General features: G+C 41.6%; 1 protein-coding gene across 3 annotated transcripts in view; it reads left to right on the top strand.

Annotated features, from left to right (window-relative positions):
* ntrk2a (neurotrophic tyrosine kinase, receptor, type 2a) overlaps nucleotides 1-20,337 on the top strand; it is a 70,761-nt gene continuing 50,424 nt past the window's right edge. For 2 of the 3 annotated variants that reach the window (XM_058636195.1, XM_058636194.1), the window contains exons 1-13: nucleotides 1-683; nucleotides 3,661-3,735; nucleotides 6,194-6,265; nucleotides 6,477-6,545; nucleotides 7,399-7,547; nucleotides 14,586-14,719; nucleotides 15,287-15,419; nucleotides 15,545-15,616; nucleotides 15,716-15,943; nucleotides 16,075-16,095; nucleotides 16,371-16,382; nucleotides 17,206-17,243; nucleotides 17,349-17,448. In XM_058636195.1, coding sequence (XP_058492178.1) covers nucleotides 418-683; nucleotides 3,661-3,735; nucleotides 6,194-6,265; nucleotides 6,477-6,545; nucleotides 7,399-7,547; nucleotides 14,586-14,719; nucleotides 15,287-15,419; nucleotides 15,545-15,616; nucleotides 15,716-15,943; nucleotides 16,075-16,095; nucleotides 16,371-16,382; nucleotides 17,206-17,243; nucleotides 17,349-17,448 — 1,369 coding nt within the window. In that variant the 5' untranslated portion in view covers nucleotides 1-417. The remainder of the gene's footprint in view (nucleotides 684-3,660; nucleotides 3,736-6,193; nucleotides 6,266-6,476; nucleotides 6,546-7,398; nucleotides 7,548-14,585; nucleotides 14,720-15,286; nucleotides 15,420-15,544; nucleotides 15,617-15,715; nucleotides 15,944-16,074; nucleotides 16,096-16,370; nucleotides 16,383-17,205; nucleotides 17,244-17,348; nucleotides 17,449-20,337) is intronic. The other variant, XM_058636196.1, reaches the window with a different exon arrangement.

Below are 20,337 nucleotides of genomic sequence, written 5' to 3'. Positions count from 1 at the left end.
CCAGTCACCTTGTTTCGAGGATGTACCGACCAGAGCGTGACAGCTGAGAGAGAGCGAGAGAGAGAGCGAGAGCGAGAGAGAGAGAGAGATCCTCCCTGGCACACACACACACACGCCCGTCAGTGTGGCAGTGTGATTTTGACTGACGGGTGGATTGTCAATCGTGGAGGAACCGGAGGACGCGCTCCATGATTCTTTTTAATCATTTTTCCTCCTTCACACCTTTCCCTCGCTTGTCTTTTGTGCCAACGATGGTTTTCTAGTTTCCCCGCTGCTTTTATCCACCGGAGCATCGGATTTTTTTCCCTCCCTTCATTTCTCGTCTCCTCGTTTGGCCGAACCGGGGCTGACTCCAGCCAACCTGGGCCGGGCCGCGGGGCTGTTCAGCGAGCCTCGTAGCTGAAGTTGGCACCCGAGATGAGCGCCTCGAGACCCGGGATTGGGCTCCTCTTTGCACCGCGGAGAGGCTCGGGGTCGTGGTGGTGCCAGTGGTGGTGGTGGTGGTGCTGGCTTGCGGCAGTCGGGGTGACAGTGGGCTCGGGAGACCCGTGGATGTCCGCGGAGGCATGTCCTTCGACATGCTCGTGCAGCAGCACCAGGATCTCGTGCGTGGACCCGGAGCAGGGCATCAACGCCTTCCCGGCGCTTCAGAGCGAGACAGAGATGGAGAACATCACCGACATGTGAGTGTCTTCTCTGAGCGTCACATTTAGGGAGGTGTCGGCTCCGTCCTCAAGGTGTCCACATTTCTATGAAAAGTGGCTGCTGCATCCTCACCACTTTACAAATAAAGGAATGTCATCCTGTCACCGACACCCCCCCCCCCCCCTGCTGTTTGTGTCTGTGTCTGGCAGACACGGCGCGCAAATAACCGCTTTTATTTATCCCTTTATACTGAATGGACAATGATGTCCATATGTCGCTATAAATTGCATTTATTTGTTCACTGGTGTCAGACCGACATGCATCATGTGTAACCTGACAGTCTTTCAACGCCAGGCTGGAAACAGCCCATTTAGAGGAGAGACCAGTTTATTCTGGCAAACACACACTTTGTATGTGTGTGTGTGTGTGTGTGTGTGAGAGAGAGAGAGAGGATGTCTCACTGTCCAAATATTAAATCTGTCTCTTCCCAAGATGCTCTGTATGTGTGTATTTGAATAAACCAGAGGAGAGGATTTAATGATTTTCCAGTCAGTGTCAACATTTTGGTGTGTCTGACTGACTGACTGACTGGACAGTCCTTTGCTGGGTGACTGTTCAAGATGAGACAAAAAAAAAGGGAAGAAATGAAATGTGTATTTGGGAATGAATGTACACGAGCACCTTCACCACCGCCCAGCTTTCTCATTGACATTTCACCAAACGTCATTTGGCCTAGAAATAAAAGAGAAACGGGGGTGGGGGGAGCGTTCTCTCCACGCGAGTGCAATCAAATGTGAGATTGTGGACTCGTCTAATTTCGCTGCAACAGTTATGATCCTTGGCAAAGATAAACGTCCTTGTTGACGATGACATTTGTCGTGGATAAGCTGCCCGTGTATCGACAGCCTTGGAGAAGCCTTGGATGCCGTTTAAATGAGCCAGCAATCTGGTGAAAAGCACTCACTGGCTGCTTGTCTAATGCAAACAGACACACTGCTGATGACAGCGTGACATCTAATTCCAAACAACCTTGCCAAAAACCAGGGGAGAGTTTATCCTTCCCCCCATGTCTGTGTTAATTGCTAAGACATCCTAATTTTAAGGCACTTGGAATGGAAATATTTCTCTTTAGCTGACGACTCTTTTTGTCCACCATGGACATGGTGATGTTTTGTGACACGGACACTGTAAGAAACATTCTGACACACAAAATGTCACAGGACTTGCTTTCTAAAGCCTGTTGTGGTTAACGATGACCTCTTCACAGGTCTCTAAGACACACACACACATGCATGGAAGGATTATCCATCCATCTTCTACCGCTTTATCCACCACACGAGGGTCACAGGGGGAGCAAAAGGCGGGGTTCACCCTGGACAGATCGCCCGTCCATCACAGGAAAAACACACAGACATGGAAGAATCATTCACTCTTACAGTCAATTTACAGCATTTAGCATGTTTTTGAACTGTGGGGGGACCAGTATCGGACCGATACCTATATTGACCCACGCACACACAGGGAGAATATGCAAACACAGAAAGGCTTTTGGTCAAACCGGGATCCAAACCGATGACCTTTTTGCTGAATGTTAGCCACTTCACCACCACGAGGCACAATGGAAGGTTTACTTTTGGAGAGGCATTATTATTTTTCTTCAGCAATCTTACTCTGGTGTTTTTGTCAAACATGTATAATGAGAACATTCATATTCAGTACTTAAAGTATCATATTTATTTTTTTAAGGCATTCATCAGTAAGGTGTTGCGGAGAATGTTTTTCATTTCATTTTGCAAAGATCCGGGGAAACGGTGACATTCTGGGTCAGTTTCTTTAATTATTGAAAGGCGGTGTCATGCAATATTATCTTCAAGAAATATGTCTTTCGGGGGCTTTTTGGCTTTTATTTGATGGGGACGGTGGAAATCTGACAGGAAATGAAGGAAGGGGAGAGAGTTGAGCAGATGTTCAACAAAGGGCAGACATAAAATGGAGATGCTGTGATTACATGGTCTATGGGAGTCATTCTTTCGAGGACTTGATTTGAAATTTGCCAAATGCCGAATATTCAAATTTCGAGTTTCCCCATCAGAAATAATACAATAGTAAAAATAGTCATTATCGTATGCACACGTTTGCTTGCTGATATTTATGTTTATATTGTGTTATAATGGATTTTCATCTTTAAAAAGTGGGTCCCGATATAAAACATTCGGGAAACAATGGTCTATAGTGCAGTACAGTAACGTAGATGCTGAGGCCAGTGCAGGACACCATCTATATCTATATCTATATCTATATGATAATCTTTTGACTTACCATACTCAAAATGATGTTATTTAGGTAAAAACACATGCGTATCATGTTGCATTTGAAACAATTAGCTCTCGTCCCCTTCTATTGCAGCCTCGCAACGATCTCGGGAATCAATGAATTTAATTAGAATAGTTTTTGTTTCAATTTGCGAGTCAGAGACCGTGTGTCACCACATGAAAAACATTATTTAACGATCCGGTGCCGGTGGAGACACAGTGTTGCAGCAGGACAAAGAGCTCTGCTCTGGCTGTCACAGCATGTTCCATATCACATCAGAGCGCCTTTTTACGTCCACAAAATGTTCGTATGATTTCAAAGCTGCGACGTCTGAAGAGCACACACATTGTATTTCGGAAACGCGTTAACACTCATTCAGGAGGGGAGTGGCCCCCACGGTTATCTGGTGTTGGCCCTTAAAAGCTGTCAGGTTAAGTGCCTTGCCTTGCTCATGTGCAGCTGAGGGGAAACGAGGTGAATTCCTGTGCCTGATTCTCCACCATTAAAACACAACCATCTGCTCCTCCCTCGTCCCACATATCTTGCACACACTTCGTCAGGAGCTCATCTTTTAGCGATGAAGTGCAATTATGTGGGCTCATTGTGTCCCCTTTTGTCTTTTTTTTTTTTGCAGTGTCTCTGTTTATGCTTCGCTTCTGTTAACAAATGACTCTTGTGACACACTCTTGTATCTCCTGACAGCTACATCGCTAACCAGAGCAGCTTCTCCTCCATCAACGACAAAGACCTGCACTACTACAAGAATCTCAGGAACCTGTGAGTCTTTAATGGATTTTATCACCCCCCCCCCCACACACAGTGTTTTGTCATATATATGTACATATACATATATATATATATATATATATATATATATATATATATATATATATATATATATAGGTAAAACAATCACCATAACAGGGTATACTGCAATATCATGTTCTCCATTATCAGTATAATAGTTTTTCCACTGGGCAAAGACACTTTGAGACACAACACTAATGTTTTGCCTCAAATTTGTTACATGTTTATTGTGTTTCACAAGTGCTTTTTATAAATGATTTTAAAACTAAAACTCAATATTTTTATATATCGGACACGTTATCATGATAATTATCGATATCGACTATTTGAAACAGATTTTTTTCATCATGACGATTAACCCTTATTAACCCCATGCTTATGCCCCCATGGTACATTGCTGTGGGAATAATACACAACTCCTTATATGGACATCCTGGGGGTGTATTTATAGGTCACATATTCAGGCTTTAAAAAATGTTGGGTCTTGTTATGTGTTGTTGAGTTAAAGTTATGATTCACTTTCTATCGCATTTTTAGTAGTGATATGTTTTTGTTGTTTTTGTTGTTTTTGTTCATAAAAACTAGACAAGCAAACTTTGAACTCCCGTTTCCAAATTTCACAAATCTCACGAATTCAAATCCGATTTTAAACAGTGTGAGTACTTTTTGCTCACGTGTGTTTATAGAGTTGGTGAAAATGATTTTTTTCCCCTAGGTCGTGCTGATAAAAAGGATATAAGACACTTTATATTACACATTTTTATAGCCTCTGTATATACTGTACGTTTTAACATAGTAAAGGAAAAAAAGCAGCCGAAATGCTCCGTGATCTAAGGGTTAATGTATTTGGCCATTATTGCCCCAGTATTTTTGCACTGAATCAACTTGAATCACAATGATTTTACTTCTTCTATTGCCTGTGCTGTGTCTCTGGGCGTTAGCTGTGTTTTACTGTGTTTCTGTGTCACTGCGTTTCTTAATTACAATTGAACAAAAAAAAAAGAAAATAAAGAAAGAACTGTCTACCGAGTAGCATTTTCTCACAACGGCAATACTCTGTTAAGCAGACGCCACCTAATTTCCCAGTCAATATCCCATTTCGTAGACGGATTAGTGCAAAGAACAGTACACACTACACAGTACAGTATATGCTTTTAACTGCAATTTGATTCAGTGCGAAGAAAAGTCTGATTGCGAGCGGAATAAGTGCTGTGTCTGTGCTATAAGTTTCCACACAGTTCCTCTCTGTGCCGCGCGCTTGATATATATACTGCAGGACGTTAATATTTCACAGCTAAGAGCAATCATTTCAGTCCAAATCATGTCGGGGACGATAAATAAAGTCACAGATCATGATTTAACATGACTTCATCAGCTAATGATGTTATCTTACGGCCTGAACTGAAACGACTCTCTGAGCACCTGCTGTTTTTAATAGTGCTGAGTGCGGCGTGTACTGTATGTAGCAGCGATAAAGGCACTCATACAGCAAAGGAAACATTTGTTTCACCTACATTGACAGGGTTAGTGTAAATTGTTCAATGATTGAAAGAAAAAAATAAATAATCAGCAACAAATTTGACAGTTGTTTTAGCGGTGATTTACTCCTGAAGGCTGGATGTGTGGGGGGTTTTCGGAACTGTAGGTGGAAGAACACATGGAAGATTATTGGGCCTCCTTTGACTCTGGATAGTTGTGTTTTTGATGATTAAACAATGATTGCCATAATTCATTAAAAGAATAATTAGTGGCAGCTATTTTTTTTTTAAATGTAATTTAACATTGCTTTCATGGCACATAGATTAACTGGTGATGAGTTGCTTTCCATGTGAACAGCAATCTCTTTATGTCTGTGTCACTTTATTTCACACTAAATTACACACCACAGACTCAGCTGAGATTGGCACAGCACCCCCCGCGACCCTCCGGTGGAGGATAGAGCGGTAGATGATGGATGGATGGAATTACAAATGCCTGGAAATAAACAATAATAACAATAATAATATTACTAATAATAATTCCTTGTCCCTCTGTGTTGTTCTACTTGGAAGGACAAGCTCCTCAGAATGTTATTGACAAAAATATTAGCATATTGCTAATAACATTAGTATTCACATGCTTTATTTAAATCAAGTCCTGGAGTAGAACCTAAATAAAAAACATGGCAATTAATCCTACTAATAAGGGCTAATAAGTATTTTTTTTTATTTGTCTCACTGTTTTATTTAATATAATTATTTATTTATATATAGATATATAATTAAGTTATTTTCCTTATTATTTTTCTGAGTTAAATGTGTGTCCTTAGACATCATCTTTGAAACTGATCATAATTGATGTTTTTTGCAATTGTTGTTGATGACTTAATTGTTCACAGGGTTGGTTAAGATTAAGGACGCCGTGTTAATTCGTATTTATTTTTTGTCAGAACGGTGATCAACAGCAGGCTTACGTATGTATCCAAGCTGGCCTTTCAAAACAACATCAAGTTACAATATCTGTGAGTAACAATTCAAATCACACTCTCATTATTGTTGTTATATTTAAACATTTGACTCTGTGTTTGCAATGTATTGTGTGATACACGTTGTCACATTATAGATATTATACATTTAAAATATTTAAAATGTTGTTGATACGTGTAGAAAAGTGTACGTTTGTGTCGTCGTGCAGCTGCAGTCTCATTCCCTGATTTGTGATTTCATTTCCAGGAATCTGAAAGACAACAACTTGTCGTCACTGTCCTGGAGACTATTCAAGCACCTCAACATCTCTTATCTGTGAGTTCTTTCACTCTGTCCTCCTCTTCTAGGCTCTATAGCATGTGTGATGTCACCTGTAGGCTTCATTATGTGATGATTTGAACAATGCAGTTTGGGTTTTACTGCTAGTAACTCCCCACAGCCAGAAACACAGGGGTGGTGTCAATCTTCTCACCCTGAGCTCTGGTCAACTGTCAACCTGTTTATGTATGAAACTTTTTAAATAATGGAAGTTCTATAGCTTCTATTTTGTACATCTATTTTGCAAAAACAGAGAGTTCTCTCTCCCACGGCTGCGAGAAAAGAATTACGTCATTATTCTCTTTGACACATCTTCTGGGCAGAACCCTTTTCTTGTGCAGTGTCCGACAACTATTAAGTGTGGAAATGTTGTCATTCCCTATGAGGACTTCCCAGGAGTTCTGCACTTAGTCTGAAATGTCCTGGCCAGAACTAACTATGTTCTTGCTCTTGACACCTCGAGTTCTTGCGGAGTACATACAGCTCACCCTTGGTAAAAATGCACAACTCCTTATACTGTAGGGACGTCCTGGGGGTGTGTGTTTATATGTCACATCTTCAGGCTTTTGTCTTCTTATGTGTTCAGAGTCAAAGTTATGATTCATATTATATCATGATAAATAGCGATAATTGTGCAGAAGTCACAAAGACGGACTGCTTATATCCGATTTGAAAAAATATTGAGTAGTTTTCGCTCAGGTGTGTTTATGTAGTATAGAAAATGTAATCAAATCATCTGTTTGCACGCCCTTATAGTCTCTGTATATACGCTTTAATATAGTGATGGAAAAAAAAGCAGTGTAAATGCTCTGTGTTCTAAGGGGTAAAGTGTGTGTGTGTGTGTGTGTAGGATCCTGACAGGGAACCCTCTGCACTGTTCCTGTGAGAACATGTGGATCAAACTATGGTTAGGGGACGAAGTAGACTCTCAGGATCTACGCTGCATTGAGGACGGAGGGGTACGCAAGCTGATGTCCAGACTGATACTGCCTAACTGTGGTGAGGACACACACACACGCACACACACGCACACGCACACACACACACACACACACACACACACACGATAAAGACCTGGGGAAGTCATTTGCGGCTGAATGATGAAGAAGTCAGGGGAAAATTCTCCTGGGGTCATTTTTCCTCTTTTGAAACTTTTGCATGTGTTTCATTGGACATGTACACTGTCTGTTCTGTGTGTGTGTGTGTGTGTGTGCGCGTGTGTGTTTAACTGCAGGACATATTCTACTGTAGAAGCTATTGTTATTGCAAGGTTAGGGTTAGAGCAGGACAAGTGTTTTGTCATTTGTGGCTGTAGAAAGAAAAGTTTCTGATTGAAAACTAAAGAACAAAGAATATTCCAAGCAATAATCCATAATCATCTATGTATCTATCTGTATACGCTGTGGTGTTTGGATTTCTGCAGACCAGCGTGAGGACAGTGTGTTTTCCCCGTGCTTTACTCCTGCAGGGTTTCGCTTAGCGTGCATATTGTCATTTCCCTAGGCACAGTGCAGTGCAGTGCAAAAAAAAAAGAAAAAATTCTTCCACATGAACAAACAAAGAAATAACTGCCAAAACTGCATAGATGAACACTTTAAAAAGTCAAGGAACATATTGTGCCATACAAAGAGACTTTAAATGGCTGCTCAGTGCTGCCTTGGCCTGAATGTGGCTCTTCTTTCTAGGGAAGAAGAGCCAAATTCAAATTTTCCCCTTGAGAAAATGTTTCACCATTTTTTCGCCATTGATTCCAAGGCACTTCCTCTTATGTATGACACAGTTTTATTCCAACTAATCCAACTGCCAACGTTCACCACTGCCATGATGTCAGATTGGCTTGGTTCTGCTTGGTTTGTGCAAACTTGCACACCCAAAGTATTAGACTTATGAAACGAATGAACAAAGAGGTAAACTTGAGTTTTAAACTCTAGTTTTAGTTACATTCGAGTTCATTAATGACAATAAGTGATGCACACAAAGCCACGCTGCTTTTACAGAGGGCTTCATAAACATCATTTCATTTCGACTTGCTGTCCCATGTCATTTCTGGGATTATATCCATACGAAGCATAGATTGACAGGAATGAGTAACATACCGAGTAGTGTGTGTGTGTGTGTGTGTGTAGCGTGACGAGCCGTGTCATCTTATAGACTGATTACAGTCATCTGACTGATTACAGTCATTTCTCAGTCAACTAGAAACGATGATTCACCGTTAACTAGAAATCATTATTATTTTTTTTATAAATCTATAAAGTTGCAAGATGTTCTGAAATCTAAAATCTAAATCCATTCAGAGAGCCAGAAAGTGTGTATATATATATATATATATATATATATATATATATATATATATATATATATATATATATATATATATATGTACACATATGTGTATATATATATATATATATATATATATATATATAAATATACACGTTGAATGTAAAGCTATAAGCAGGAAGCCGGCTCTCACTCTGGTATGGAGTTTACACTGACCGCAAACCTTTTATGTGCTTGCTTATGAGAGTCTTTATCAAGCTTAAGCATTTAAATGTCAGCGGTTAATTGACACATTATTCTTGCATTCTTCACTGTGCGTTGCATCCCCCCTGCATTCATTTTTAATGAGTTTTGCTATTTTGGACTCTCGCTGCTATTCATAAACAGGGTCAGATTGCAGCTTGACCCGTCTCCGAGAGTCTGAGCAGGTCCTGCGGACGATTCTGTGCACACTCAGTGTGGATTTTGTTGATCTCCTTAAACACAAATCCGCCTCAGATGGACATTCAGTCTGCAAGCATCTTGAGCTTGACCCACGAAAACAAATGAAACTCAGCTTGTTTCGCCCCCCTCCCCTCCCCCCCCTCCCCCCGGAGGGAAAATGTCAGATCTCGTTTGTTACTGTAAAGTGGCAACATAAAATATCCACTTCATGTCTGATTTAAATGTAATACACACAACAAAAGCTGCCAGAAAGGCTTCACAGAGCTAAACTGAAATGTAATCTGATTGTTTTATATAATTGGCCAGAACATGATTTAGATGTTTTTATTTTACTATCTCTGTTGTCGACAGGGTATAAATCTGCTCTTTAAACAGCTCGGGGCAGTCGGGATCGCGGAGGACACAAACAATAAGTTGCAGGAAGCTAACGGCGTCATTGATAACTTCTATTGATCTGTCCTCTCTGAACTCCCATCCTCTCACCAGTAAAGGTTATTTTTGGCATTAGCACAGCTACAACAGGGTCCGTGGAGAGGTGGGGACCCCCTGGCAGAGTGACATATGAGGAGGAAGACATGATGGGGGCAGGGGGTGCCAAATAATGCCCCAGGGTTAACACTGATACACCAAAGAGATCACAGTCTGGCCAAGCTTCAGGCCTTTGTCAATTTTTTTTTTTTATTTCTATCCCTTCTCCCTCCCTCCCTCCCTCCCTCCCTCTGGCCGATCCTCCCCTTTAGTGCTCATTTTCCATCTGTCTGTCGCTTTCACGTAAGACTCTTCCTCCCTCTGTATGGCCGAGCATTTCTGAGTGACACACGAGGAAGGCACAAAGGAGAGGAAGTACCCTCTGATGCCCTCAGGCTGATACCAAGCTTTCAGGCCACCCACATACAGTATCTCCCTCTCTCTCTGTGGACTGTTTACTGCTGGAGCTCCACTCAAATCAGCGGGCAAACTCTGACTGTGATCACAAAACTTCCCTAAAAACAGTGCTGCTGTGATGTTGTTGCTGTCCCATTTCCTCTGCGTATCATGAGAACGAGGCCACGTTCAGATATTTCTCAGACCACTGTTAAATAATCCAGTCGGTAGATTTTCTTGTGCAGATTTTATACATAGATACAGAAACATGTGGAGGTGCACCATCATGTTATCAAGTCGCGGGAGTGATGCGTTTTCTGTCGCCCAGTCAGCTCACTGTCGTGCCGTACCCTTCTACTCTTGTACCCCGAGGGAAAAAGGCACCAAAGCATACTGTATTTACCGTACTGTACCGAACCGTCCCACTCTTGTGGCTGGTCTTGACAACACTGTTTGTTGTGTGTCCTGTCGAGGACCGGCGGTCAAGTTTGAAATCTGATTCAAACAAGCCGACCATTCAGACTGAGGCGGCGACTGCATGAAATCAGATTTGAGTTGCATTTCAAACAAACCAAACAAAATGTGGTTCGAATCAAACTCGAAATAAATAAATAAATAAATAAATAAACGGGATCTCCGACATGTGTTACTTTTTTTGTATTTTTTTTTTTTTGGCTGTCCAGACTTTCAAAACCAATGTGGATAAAATCTGGATAGACTGAAACACGCTAATGTTGCTTGGCAGTCCGAGCATGGCCTCAGTTTAATGTATCACTCAGCAGAATTGAAGGGGATTGAAACAGCTGCAAGTGTTAAAACACTCTGTTGTTAACAGGATAAACAACACAATACTGTATAACAACCTGTCATTTGTGTAGCTTTGTCTTGTTCTTTTATTTTTTTTTTTAAATAATCACACTCATTCCTTTTGAGGCATAGATGTTAAAAACTGAACCTGAAGGCCCTACACTTACTACATGCTGTGGCCATGGCAACAGATGGATTACCAGATTTCTCCTGGTCACATCACAGTATTGGTGCACTCCGTCTTCATCCGTCTCCCTCTCTGTCCCTCTGTCTCTGTGTCAGTTCATTGGTTTGTCTCGAAGGACTTTGTGATTAGGCTCCTTCCTCGCTGTAATCCTCTTGTCCGTCTTTTGTTATTCATCTAGTTTCTTGCTGAACACATGGACAGATACGTCCGAGTGTCAGACTTTTTCAATTTAATCAAATCATAATCATAATAATGATAATATTATTATAATAATAATAAAAATAACAGTTCAAAATAAATTCTATAACACTTACAACCACCGCAGGAGTTAGAAAGTACACAACGACGAGCACAGTGCAGACTCATAGAGATGTCTTGTTTTGCTTAATGGATGGTATCATAAAAAAACCCAGCAGACCATACCTTGTCTAAACTATTCAGTAAATCATCCTAACAGCAAAGGAAAATGCCATCAACGTTTTATTTGTTTATAGTTTATTAGGGGTCACTCTTATGATCAAAAGGATTTACAGCTGAACCAGCGCAGAGAGGAAGAGTGCGCTTCGTGTTCACAGTCGGTTTGGGCAACGATCATGAACGAGACCACAGTTTCGTTAACAGTCTTTCGCCTAACCTTAACTGTAGCATGAGGCCAAAACTATGATACTTTGTGACAAACAGCTCTGAGGAGAGAGCATCAGACCATCTATCCATCTTTTACCGCTTTATCCTCCACATGAGGGTCACGGGCAGCGCCGGTGCCAATCTCAGCTGACAGAGGGCGAAAGGCGAGGTACAACCCGGACAGATCGCCAGTCCATCACAGGGCCACATAGAGACGAACAACCATTCACTCGCACTCTCACACCTACGGTCAATTTAGAGACTGTTTTTGGACTGTGGAGGGAAACTGGAAGAAACCCACACACACACACGGGGAGAACATGCAAACTCCATAGTGAGAACAAGGCAGGTGTTAAATGGCTCAACATTGTCAGAAAATGAATCATATTTAATAGATTCTGGCTTTTAAAGTCTTTTTTTCGGCTTCCCTGTGCTCGAACAACAGGACGTGAGCTGGCAAACGGTGACACCAGCAACAATGACGCTGACGTATTCTATGGCGCATGCAATCCAAAGAGCGGTGGATGTTTTCTTTAAAAAAAAAAACTATTTTTTATTTTTTATTCATCGCCACATCACCTGGGAATATCTTTGACGCTGTGCTCGTATAGTGCACAGCTCAGACATGCTCCTGCAGGCACTAAGTGATATCCATTCATTCATTCCTTCCCTCTGGGTTTTAGATGGGGACATTATTTATAGTTGCAATTTGGCCCAAATTCTCAAACAAAATGATTGTACAAGATTTTCTTCTCCTTTTCGTATTATGTTGTGTTGACGTCTCGCAAAATACGGTAAAATGTGTGAAAATGACACAGATGGGCAGAAATCATTTTAGAAATTCAAAGTAAGCACTCCCAATTCCAAGTTAATTTCATTTGTACAACATACATTACTCAAGGCACTTCACAGAATAAGGTCAAGACTTCACAGTAGTACAGAGAGAAACCCGACCGCTCCAGCACTGAGCAACCACTCGGTAACAGAGCGGAGAGAGGAAAAAGTCCCCCAAGAAATGATTTGAAAATAATTAGCCCCAAGTTTCTGTCGTAATGACCGTGGCTGACTATAATGAGGGACATCATTTACACACAGAGTAACCCAGAAGACCAGAAACGTCAATCTTTGAAATGCTACGATGAAGTTATTGAGAAGTGTCGTAAAATGTAAAACAAAGAATTCATAGATAGTAAGCACATAATATACAATATAATAGCACTAAAAGGATGAACTAACATCATGAATAAAAGTGCTAGTGACTTCTTAATTAAAAACACCTTTATTTTCCCATGGAGTCACATGGAAGCAGAAGAAAAAAAGCCTGACTTGGTATTTCACTACAAATTTAGTGAAGGCCTTGGGCCAGGTTCTGTTTTTGAGAGTATTCCTTATTGGGAATTGAATTGATTCACTACAGAGGGCGACAAAGACACACATGCAGTCACAAAGAGAATTGGGTACAACCGCCCAAAAAAGAGCCGCACAAATGATGCCAAATGACACATAAAGCAACTCTTCCACTGGGTTCACAGGTCTCCTGTGGAGAGGGACATGAAGTGAGCAATTATAGAAAACAGCACCAGAGAAACGACTTGACTTTGTTGAATAGTTGTAGGTGTTTTTCACACCTTGGTCCACACCTGTGACCGGAGCATAAATGCTTCTTTTTAGAAATGTATCGCGTCGCATTTCGACTGATATTTCTAGCCTTTCTTATCCAAGCAAAACGGCTGAAGTCACCTGCCAAGTTGTGGACAATTCTGCGATAAAATACATTAAAACCAAACACGCTGAGCAACATCAAATGCCTTTTTCCAAACCCAAGATGTTAATGTGTTCTTAGTGATTATTCCCATCTTTATCTTGCCAATATTTTCTGGCATTTCCTTCTCTATTATTCAAGCTCTAATTTCATCAGACATTTTACTGTGAACCTCAGTGTTTGTTACAGGCACGTGTAGGTTCACTTCACCTGGTGTGACTCGGCAGGTGTGTGTGTGTGTGTGTGTGTGGCTTTAGTGGCAATGGAAAACTAATTTAAAGAGAGTGTGTTGAGGTATGTGGCTCTGATATGGCAGCCGGGCTGCCACCGCTAAAATGACTGATTTCTTTTTGTGAGCATCTTGTGGTGATTGAGTGGGTTGCCGTAGTGATAAGTGGGTTGCCCTGGTGATAAGCATTGTGCTGATGGACAGGCAGGGGAAGTTGGGGGAGGAGACAAGAAGGGTAAAGAAGAGGGTTTTGATAAGAAATCACTCCCGTTCTATCTGTGGTTATCTGCTTCTCTTTTCTTCTCCTCTGCTCTCCTCTCCTCTCCTCTTAACAGTGACGTTATTCGACAGGCGACAAATGTGTTGAGACTCTGATTGAGTCTGATTGGTCATACTCAGGTCACCTCCTGGTCATCGCGCACACGCACACACACAGAACATTACCAGTGCCTTTGCATTGACAGAGGATTCAGACTCTGTCCAATCAGTTTAGTCGTAGGACCTGGTGAAGACACGCACTCGTAATCAGCGTAACCGTCACTGTGTTTGAACTCTACCTCTTTGTCTTACTGTTTGATTTGAGTGAGTTTGCTTCAATGTGAGTCTGTAAGAGAGACACAGGGACTGAATTCAAGGCTTTCCTTTGTGTGCACTTCTTCTTTTTACTCCATGGTAGTGTGTGTTTGTGTGTGTGTGTGTGTTCCTGCTCTTATGAGCTTGTTGCGTGCCTTGCGTTTCAACTGAAGAGACAAGAGTTGGCATTCAATCCATGGCCACATCCTCGTCTCGCCGCTCTCCTCATTTCCTTCCCCTCTCTCCCTCCCTTGTTGTATGCAGAGGTACCCATGGCAACGCTGAACCCACCCAGAGTGGAGGTAATGGAGAAAGAGAACGTGCAGCTGACCTGTATAACCTCTGGCGTGCCCTCACCTGAGCTGATATGGGACATGTCGCTGGTCACCAACTATGTGGTGAGATCACGGACACACACGACAGACATGATGTCCCGAAGGTTTACACTAAACGTCACCACTGTTTGCCTAATCCTACAACACAACCCGGACTCTTTCTTTGTTATATACCGTCAGTGGTAACATTACTTTTCATTTACGTCTCATAATATGCTAAATGGTTGGATAACACTTCACATTATAGTTAAATGGTAATATGGTAGTATATAATTTTCTAATATGGAGGTAGTATCATCATATTACCAACTTTCTAATAAAATCCCCAGTTTGGTCATAACGATGGTAATAGTGAGGTAATATTACAGTAATACCATGTCATTTCCAAAGTAATATCCAGGTAATAACTCGCTAATGGGAATCAATATGGGCTACCGTCAGTGTAATGCCGTCACATGAAAATATTTGGGACTCCACTTTGGTAATCAGAAATAAGATTCACATAATATTACTACCCTATGATGAAATTAGTAGTAGAAACTTCAATACCACGTTTTGGGCAATTTACAGTTATATTTATATAATCAGAATGGGATTAAAATTGCTTTTTTTGTGTGTGTCCAAACTCAGATTGAGACATCGGGCCAGAATTCGGTAATGCGACTTTCCAACCTGTCGTGGATGGACCACAACAGCAAGATCAGCTGCACGGCTGAGAACGTTGTCGGAGAGAGGGAATCATCTCTGCTGCTTGATATACTTTGTACGTCTCGCTACGATTTCATTTATACGAACATGTCAAACTTTTTTTGTCTCTGTGTTATCGTCCTGGACAAGACAGCTGCATCTCTTACGTGTGTCCTGTCTATTTGTCTTTTATGCCCTCAGTTCCTCCCAGAATTACAAAGCTAAGTGATGCAATCCCAGACCATCACTGGTGCATCCCTTTCAGTGTGGCAGGTAAAAATGGCGTGAAATTCTTCATGCAGTACCGTACTGTTCATGGATTTTTTCCATATAAAAACCCAACAAAAATGACACTTTTTTTTTGTGTTTCAGGGAACCCAAAGCCAGAGCTAAAATGGTTCCGGAACGGTGTGATGGTGACGGAGGGTCGCTACATCTTGACCAGGATCCACGACACGACAGAGAGGGAGTACCATGGCTGCCTGCAGCTGGACAGTCCCACACACATCAACAATGGGAAGTACAGACTGGTCGCAAAAAATAAATACGGCTCTGACGAGAAGGAGGTGGAAGCTCACTTCATGCACGAGCCCTGGGAAGGTGAGTTAATGCAGCTGAACATAATTGGTTAATAAATCAATTCAAAGTAATTAACTATTATTTTGTTTTTATGATCGGTTAATGAGTCCATATAACACCAGATTTTCCTCTTTCCTGTTTTTGTCGTGTAGGAACTGAGCCGTCCTATTACGGTGAGTAAGAACCACACATCGCTAAAATTGTCTTCATTCAAATGTAACATTTTAGGTTTAAATTGTGTGTATTGTATGTTATAACAGTAACATTTAATCATGACACATTATATTTTACAAAAAGTCTGGTAGGGGGAGTATGACTCACTTTAAAGTTGTCCGTGTTGCTTGTTGCTTTGTGTGGTCACCACTTATTTGTTGTTTTGAAACTAACTTGTTTTTGTGTGTGTGTGCGCGTGTGTGTGTCTTCCTCCAACAACGTCTCGCTTCTGCAGATCTAATCACAGGTACAGCCACACCCTCTGTTCACTCACTGCCAATCACAAGCACCACAGTTTCATTAAAGGTCCAGTGTGTCAAAAATAGTGACATCTAGTGGTGAGTCTGTGGATTTTTGCATAGTAGGCTAAATACATGTAAAAATCTTATTTTAAAGCTACAAAAAACAAACGATGAGAAGTAGATTCACTGTCTGCCAGTAAATCCTACTAAATGTGACACACTGCACCTTTAATTGTAACATTTACTCTGCCTTGCTTCACCGTAGCCTGCAGCACAGCACATTGATAAATGTGGCAGTTACCGTGGAAACCCCCGTGAGTTGTTGTTGATGTTGCCTGGATGGTTGCTGCAGTTAGCTGCTGACTCATGAAGCTGCATGAAAGTTTGACGGAGACAAATCGTTTAGCTTCGGGGGCGAATATTTCTGCCTTACCAAGTTTCACAATCAATATACTGTATCCGCTTCCTTTTCTCTTGACCTGAACCTTATGTTTCTTTAACCCAAAGCAGTTTTCTGCGCCCCATCGAACTAGATCCTAGCTTAAGCTTATGCTGGCACTTGAAAACGGGAAGAAAGAAACACGAGATAAGGGTTCCATCACGATTTAGCATTGTACAGCACTGGCCTTGGAAATACAAGCAAACAAACCCCACATAAAATCAATGTATTCCACAGTTGTTCCTGTATTTTCTACTGAAGGTTTAGCCAAAGTTAAATAAATTATAAAATGAGCCGACATCCGAAAACTACCTTGACCCTCAGTGGTCACACTTTTCTTTTCACTGTGGCTGCGTCTCTTATCATTCTGCTCTCTGCCTCCTGCTCAGATGGTCCTCCAGTCAATCCACCCGAGGACAGAGTTGCTGTAAGTCCCGTTTCACGGCACATTTAGTTGTCCAGAAACACCTGAGCTGAACTTTTTGTGAGTTCATCAGTGAGTTTATGCCTCTGCTCTCTGATTGCACCGCAGGTGTACGTGGTGGTGGGCATCGCGGCTGTCGCCTTCACCGGTTTCCTGCTGATGTTGGTGATTCTCAAGTTTGGAGGGAACTCCAAATTTGGCATCAAAGGTAAGAATCAGGACTTGTCTCAGTGCTCATCCACACTGTGGTTGGATTGGGGGGGGGGGGGGTCCAACATTTTGGCCAACTTTAGAAATCAGAACCTGATGTTATACTAAAATTGAAGTAAGTTATGGGGAATAACTGGAGGCCGTTAATTACATGTTTTGTACCTGTCTGTAATGTATTACTCATATAATCTCTTGAGTCTACAAGTTGAATGTTTAAATCACATTTAAGGGTTTCCTCGCCCTGTGGCCGCTGTGATCATATCAGTGCACAAACAGAGCACATGCACTGACTTTATGGCTCTTATGTGGTAATGTTTTTGTCTATGGGAAGTTACAGTGTGATGCTTAGATGTGTTATATGTGCATATTGATGTTGCGTGTCATGTTAATCACGGTATATACGGACCGCCATCATGTGTCCATGAACATGTGTCGTGTTCAGATGCAAACAGCTGCCGTGTGATGGAGAATGGTTAGGTCTCAGTGCTGCTGGTTAATAACATGCATGCTTACTAAACTGACACACACACATTTTAAACTTCTTCTTTTTTCTTTTACTTCTGTAAACAGCTGCAGTTTAACATACTGACATACTAAAACAGATGTGACCCTGTTTTCTTCCTTTTGTCACATATCTGATAGTTTTCCAGCCTTGTGAACTCATAATAACAATAATAATAATAAAAATAATAATGATTATAATAACCACTCACAATTCCCGTCCAGTCCTATAATTGCTACACGTGTACAGTCCCTCACGATGGTTCTGCTGCCATAGAGCTGTGAATCTTTCATATTTTATCCACACTGGCTCATTTCGTGTTGAAAGATTGATCCAGGTTTAGAACATTTTGAAGTATAGTGCTGTGCCCTTCATTTAATGTTGGCTGTATTCAGTGCACATCACTGCTGTCACCATATTTTGCAGTGGCAGTAAAAACAACAACAAGTGGATGTAGCATGAGGATACCTGTCAGGATTCAGACAAATATTTGTTTAATTGTTGGTCCGTGCAGCTTATATTATTAACCATATCAGGCTCGAGGCACGGTTTGTCCAGAAATATGCAACTAGAGCAGCAATGGAACCGAGCACTCGTCTCTTTATCCGCCATAGAACTGCCACTCAGAAACATTGTGGTGAAACTCCTCTCGGCTCATCATACTTGCCCTGTTTCTGTGTCACGCTTGGACGACTGCTGCCATTCTGATAACAAGTCTCCTATATATGGGCGTGTACAATTAAATGCACCACCTAAATTACAGCGTCCCACACCACAGACAAACGCTTTCCTTCTTTTTTGCATATGTTCCACATTGTGATTAATAATTGTCTATAAAGGGCACTGACATAGCACTACATCTTCCCCCATAGTGAGGGCAGATGAAATTCCAGTTAAATGACACCTCAGATTATTTGCGAAAGAACAACACATTCATGAGAAGATAATCCAAAATTCAACAGAGGGAAATCCACTGTTAAAAGACACAGTTGTTAATGAATACATAACATTTCGGCAGCACCTAAAAGGTTTGCATTTGATGCATTAAAGTGTCCACACTTGCCATTCAAATGACAAAAAAGAGAATAATAAGACAAATACGTAATACATTTTTTCTTAAAAAGTGAATGCAAATGTAGACACAAAATCAATATTACTGTGTGTGTGTGTGTGTGTGTGTGTGCGTTTCTATGTGTGAGTCTTGAGGTGCAGTATTTTGGCAGTGATTGATTTATGGCCCCTCAGAGAGGAGGAGTCGAAGACAGATGGAGCAGCTAGTATATACATTGTGTGTGTGTGTGGGGTGTCTTCTTTCTCTCGGAGAGCTGAATAAGGTTACTCTGGAGGAAATTATGTATCCGTTTTCACACGTGCCCCCTATACATGCCTATTTATATGTATGTATGTTTCGTTGTCTCACCATCTTTTTGCACATGTACGCACTTCTGTTTGAGAAAGTTAGGTCATATTACGGTTTTGCCCTTCTTCTTCCTCTTCCTTCTCCTCTCCTCTCCACTGACAACATCCTCTCCCAGTGCTCCTCATACATCCAGGTGTATATATGCCCTGCAGCGTGTTGACACTCGGGTGAGTGTGTTGACAGATACTGAGAGATGGTGGCGTCAGTATAGAGTGCAGAGTCAGACAGGGAGTTAGAGTTGCTGTGTGTGGGAACAACAGCAGCAACAACAACAGTTGTGCACAAGTACACATGGTTAATGTCTCCAAAAAGTCAACTAAAGTCCACCTAAAGTCCACATGCATGAATACAGCAAGGGCTGCTGACGATGGTGTTCACGTTGTGATCGCAAAGTGTGCAGAGAGTGTGTCATAGGGCGCTTTCCCACTACACCATTCCAGCACGACTTGACTCTACTACTCGGTTTTTCTTGCTTTTCCATTAGTGATGGAACCTGGTGCTCTCTTTGGTACCTGCTCTGGTGAGGTTCCAAGCGTGCTGAGCCAATACTAAAAAGTGATGTCAACAGACTGCTGGCCACTGAGTGGTCAGAGAGTGCAACGTCCAACGTCCAACTCAGGAATCAAACTGAACAATACCGAACTGTCGATCAGTTAAAAATCCTTGAAAATCCTGAAGACGTGCGTTAATCTCCGACATTTAGCAAGGAAACGTCGAAAATCTCACTATTTAACAGAGGAGTCTGGTGTAATTAGCGAAAGCTGGGATCACAACCCGTTCTGCTGTATTTCAGTGCAGTGACTGTGTCAGCAGGAAGTACTGAACGATTCTGTGAACAAATCCATTTATTGAACTGAGTCTAATGAGTCAGTACACCAGAAAGAACTGCTTTGCAAGTCACTAGTTTGTGTGTGTCGCATATAAAGCGACGTCACGGCAGTTTCATGCCGCCGTGCTATGATGAC

The sequence above is a fragment of the Solea solea genome, chromosome 8, assembly GCF_958295425.1.
Source record: "Solea solea chromosome 8, fSolSol10.1, whole genome shotgun sequence".
In the NCBI taxonomy this organism is placed as follows: domain Eukaryota; kingdom Metazoa; phylum Chordata; class Actinopteri; order Pleuronectiformes; family Soleidae; genus Solea; species Solea solea.
Note: the sequence above shows the minus strand (reverse complement) of the source record. Positions and strands in the feature narration are given on the sequence as shown.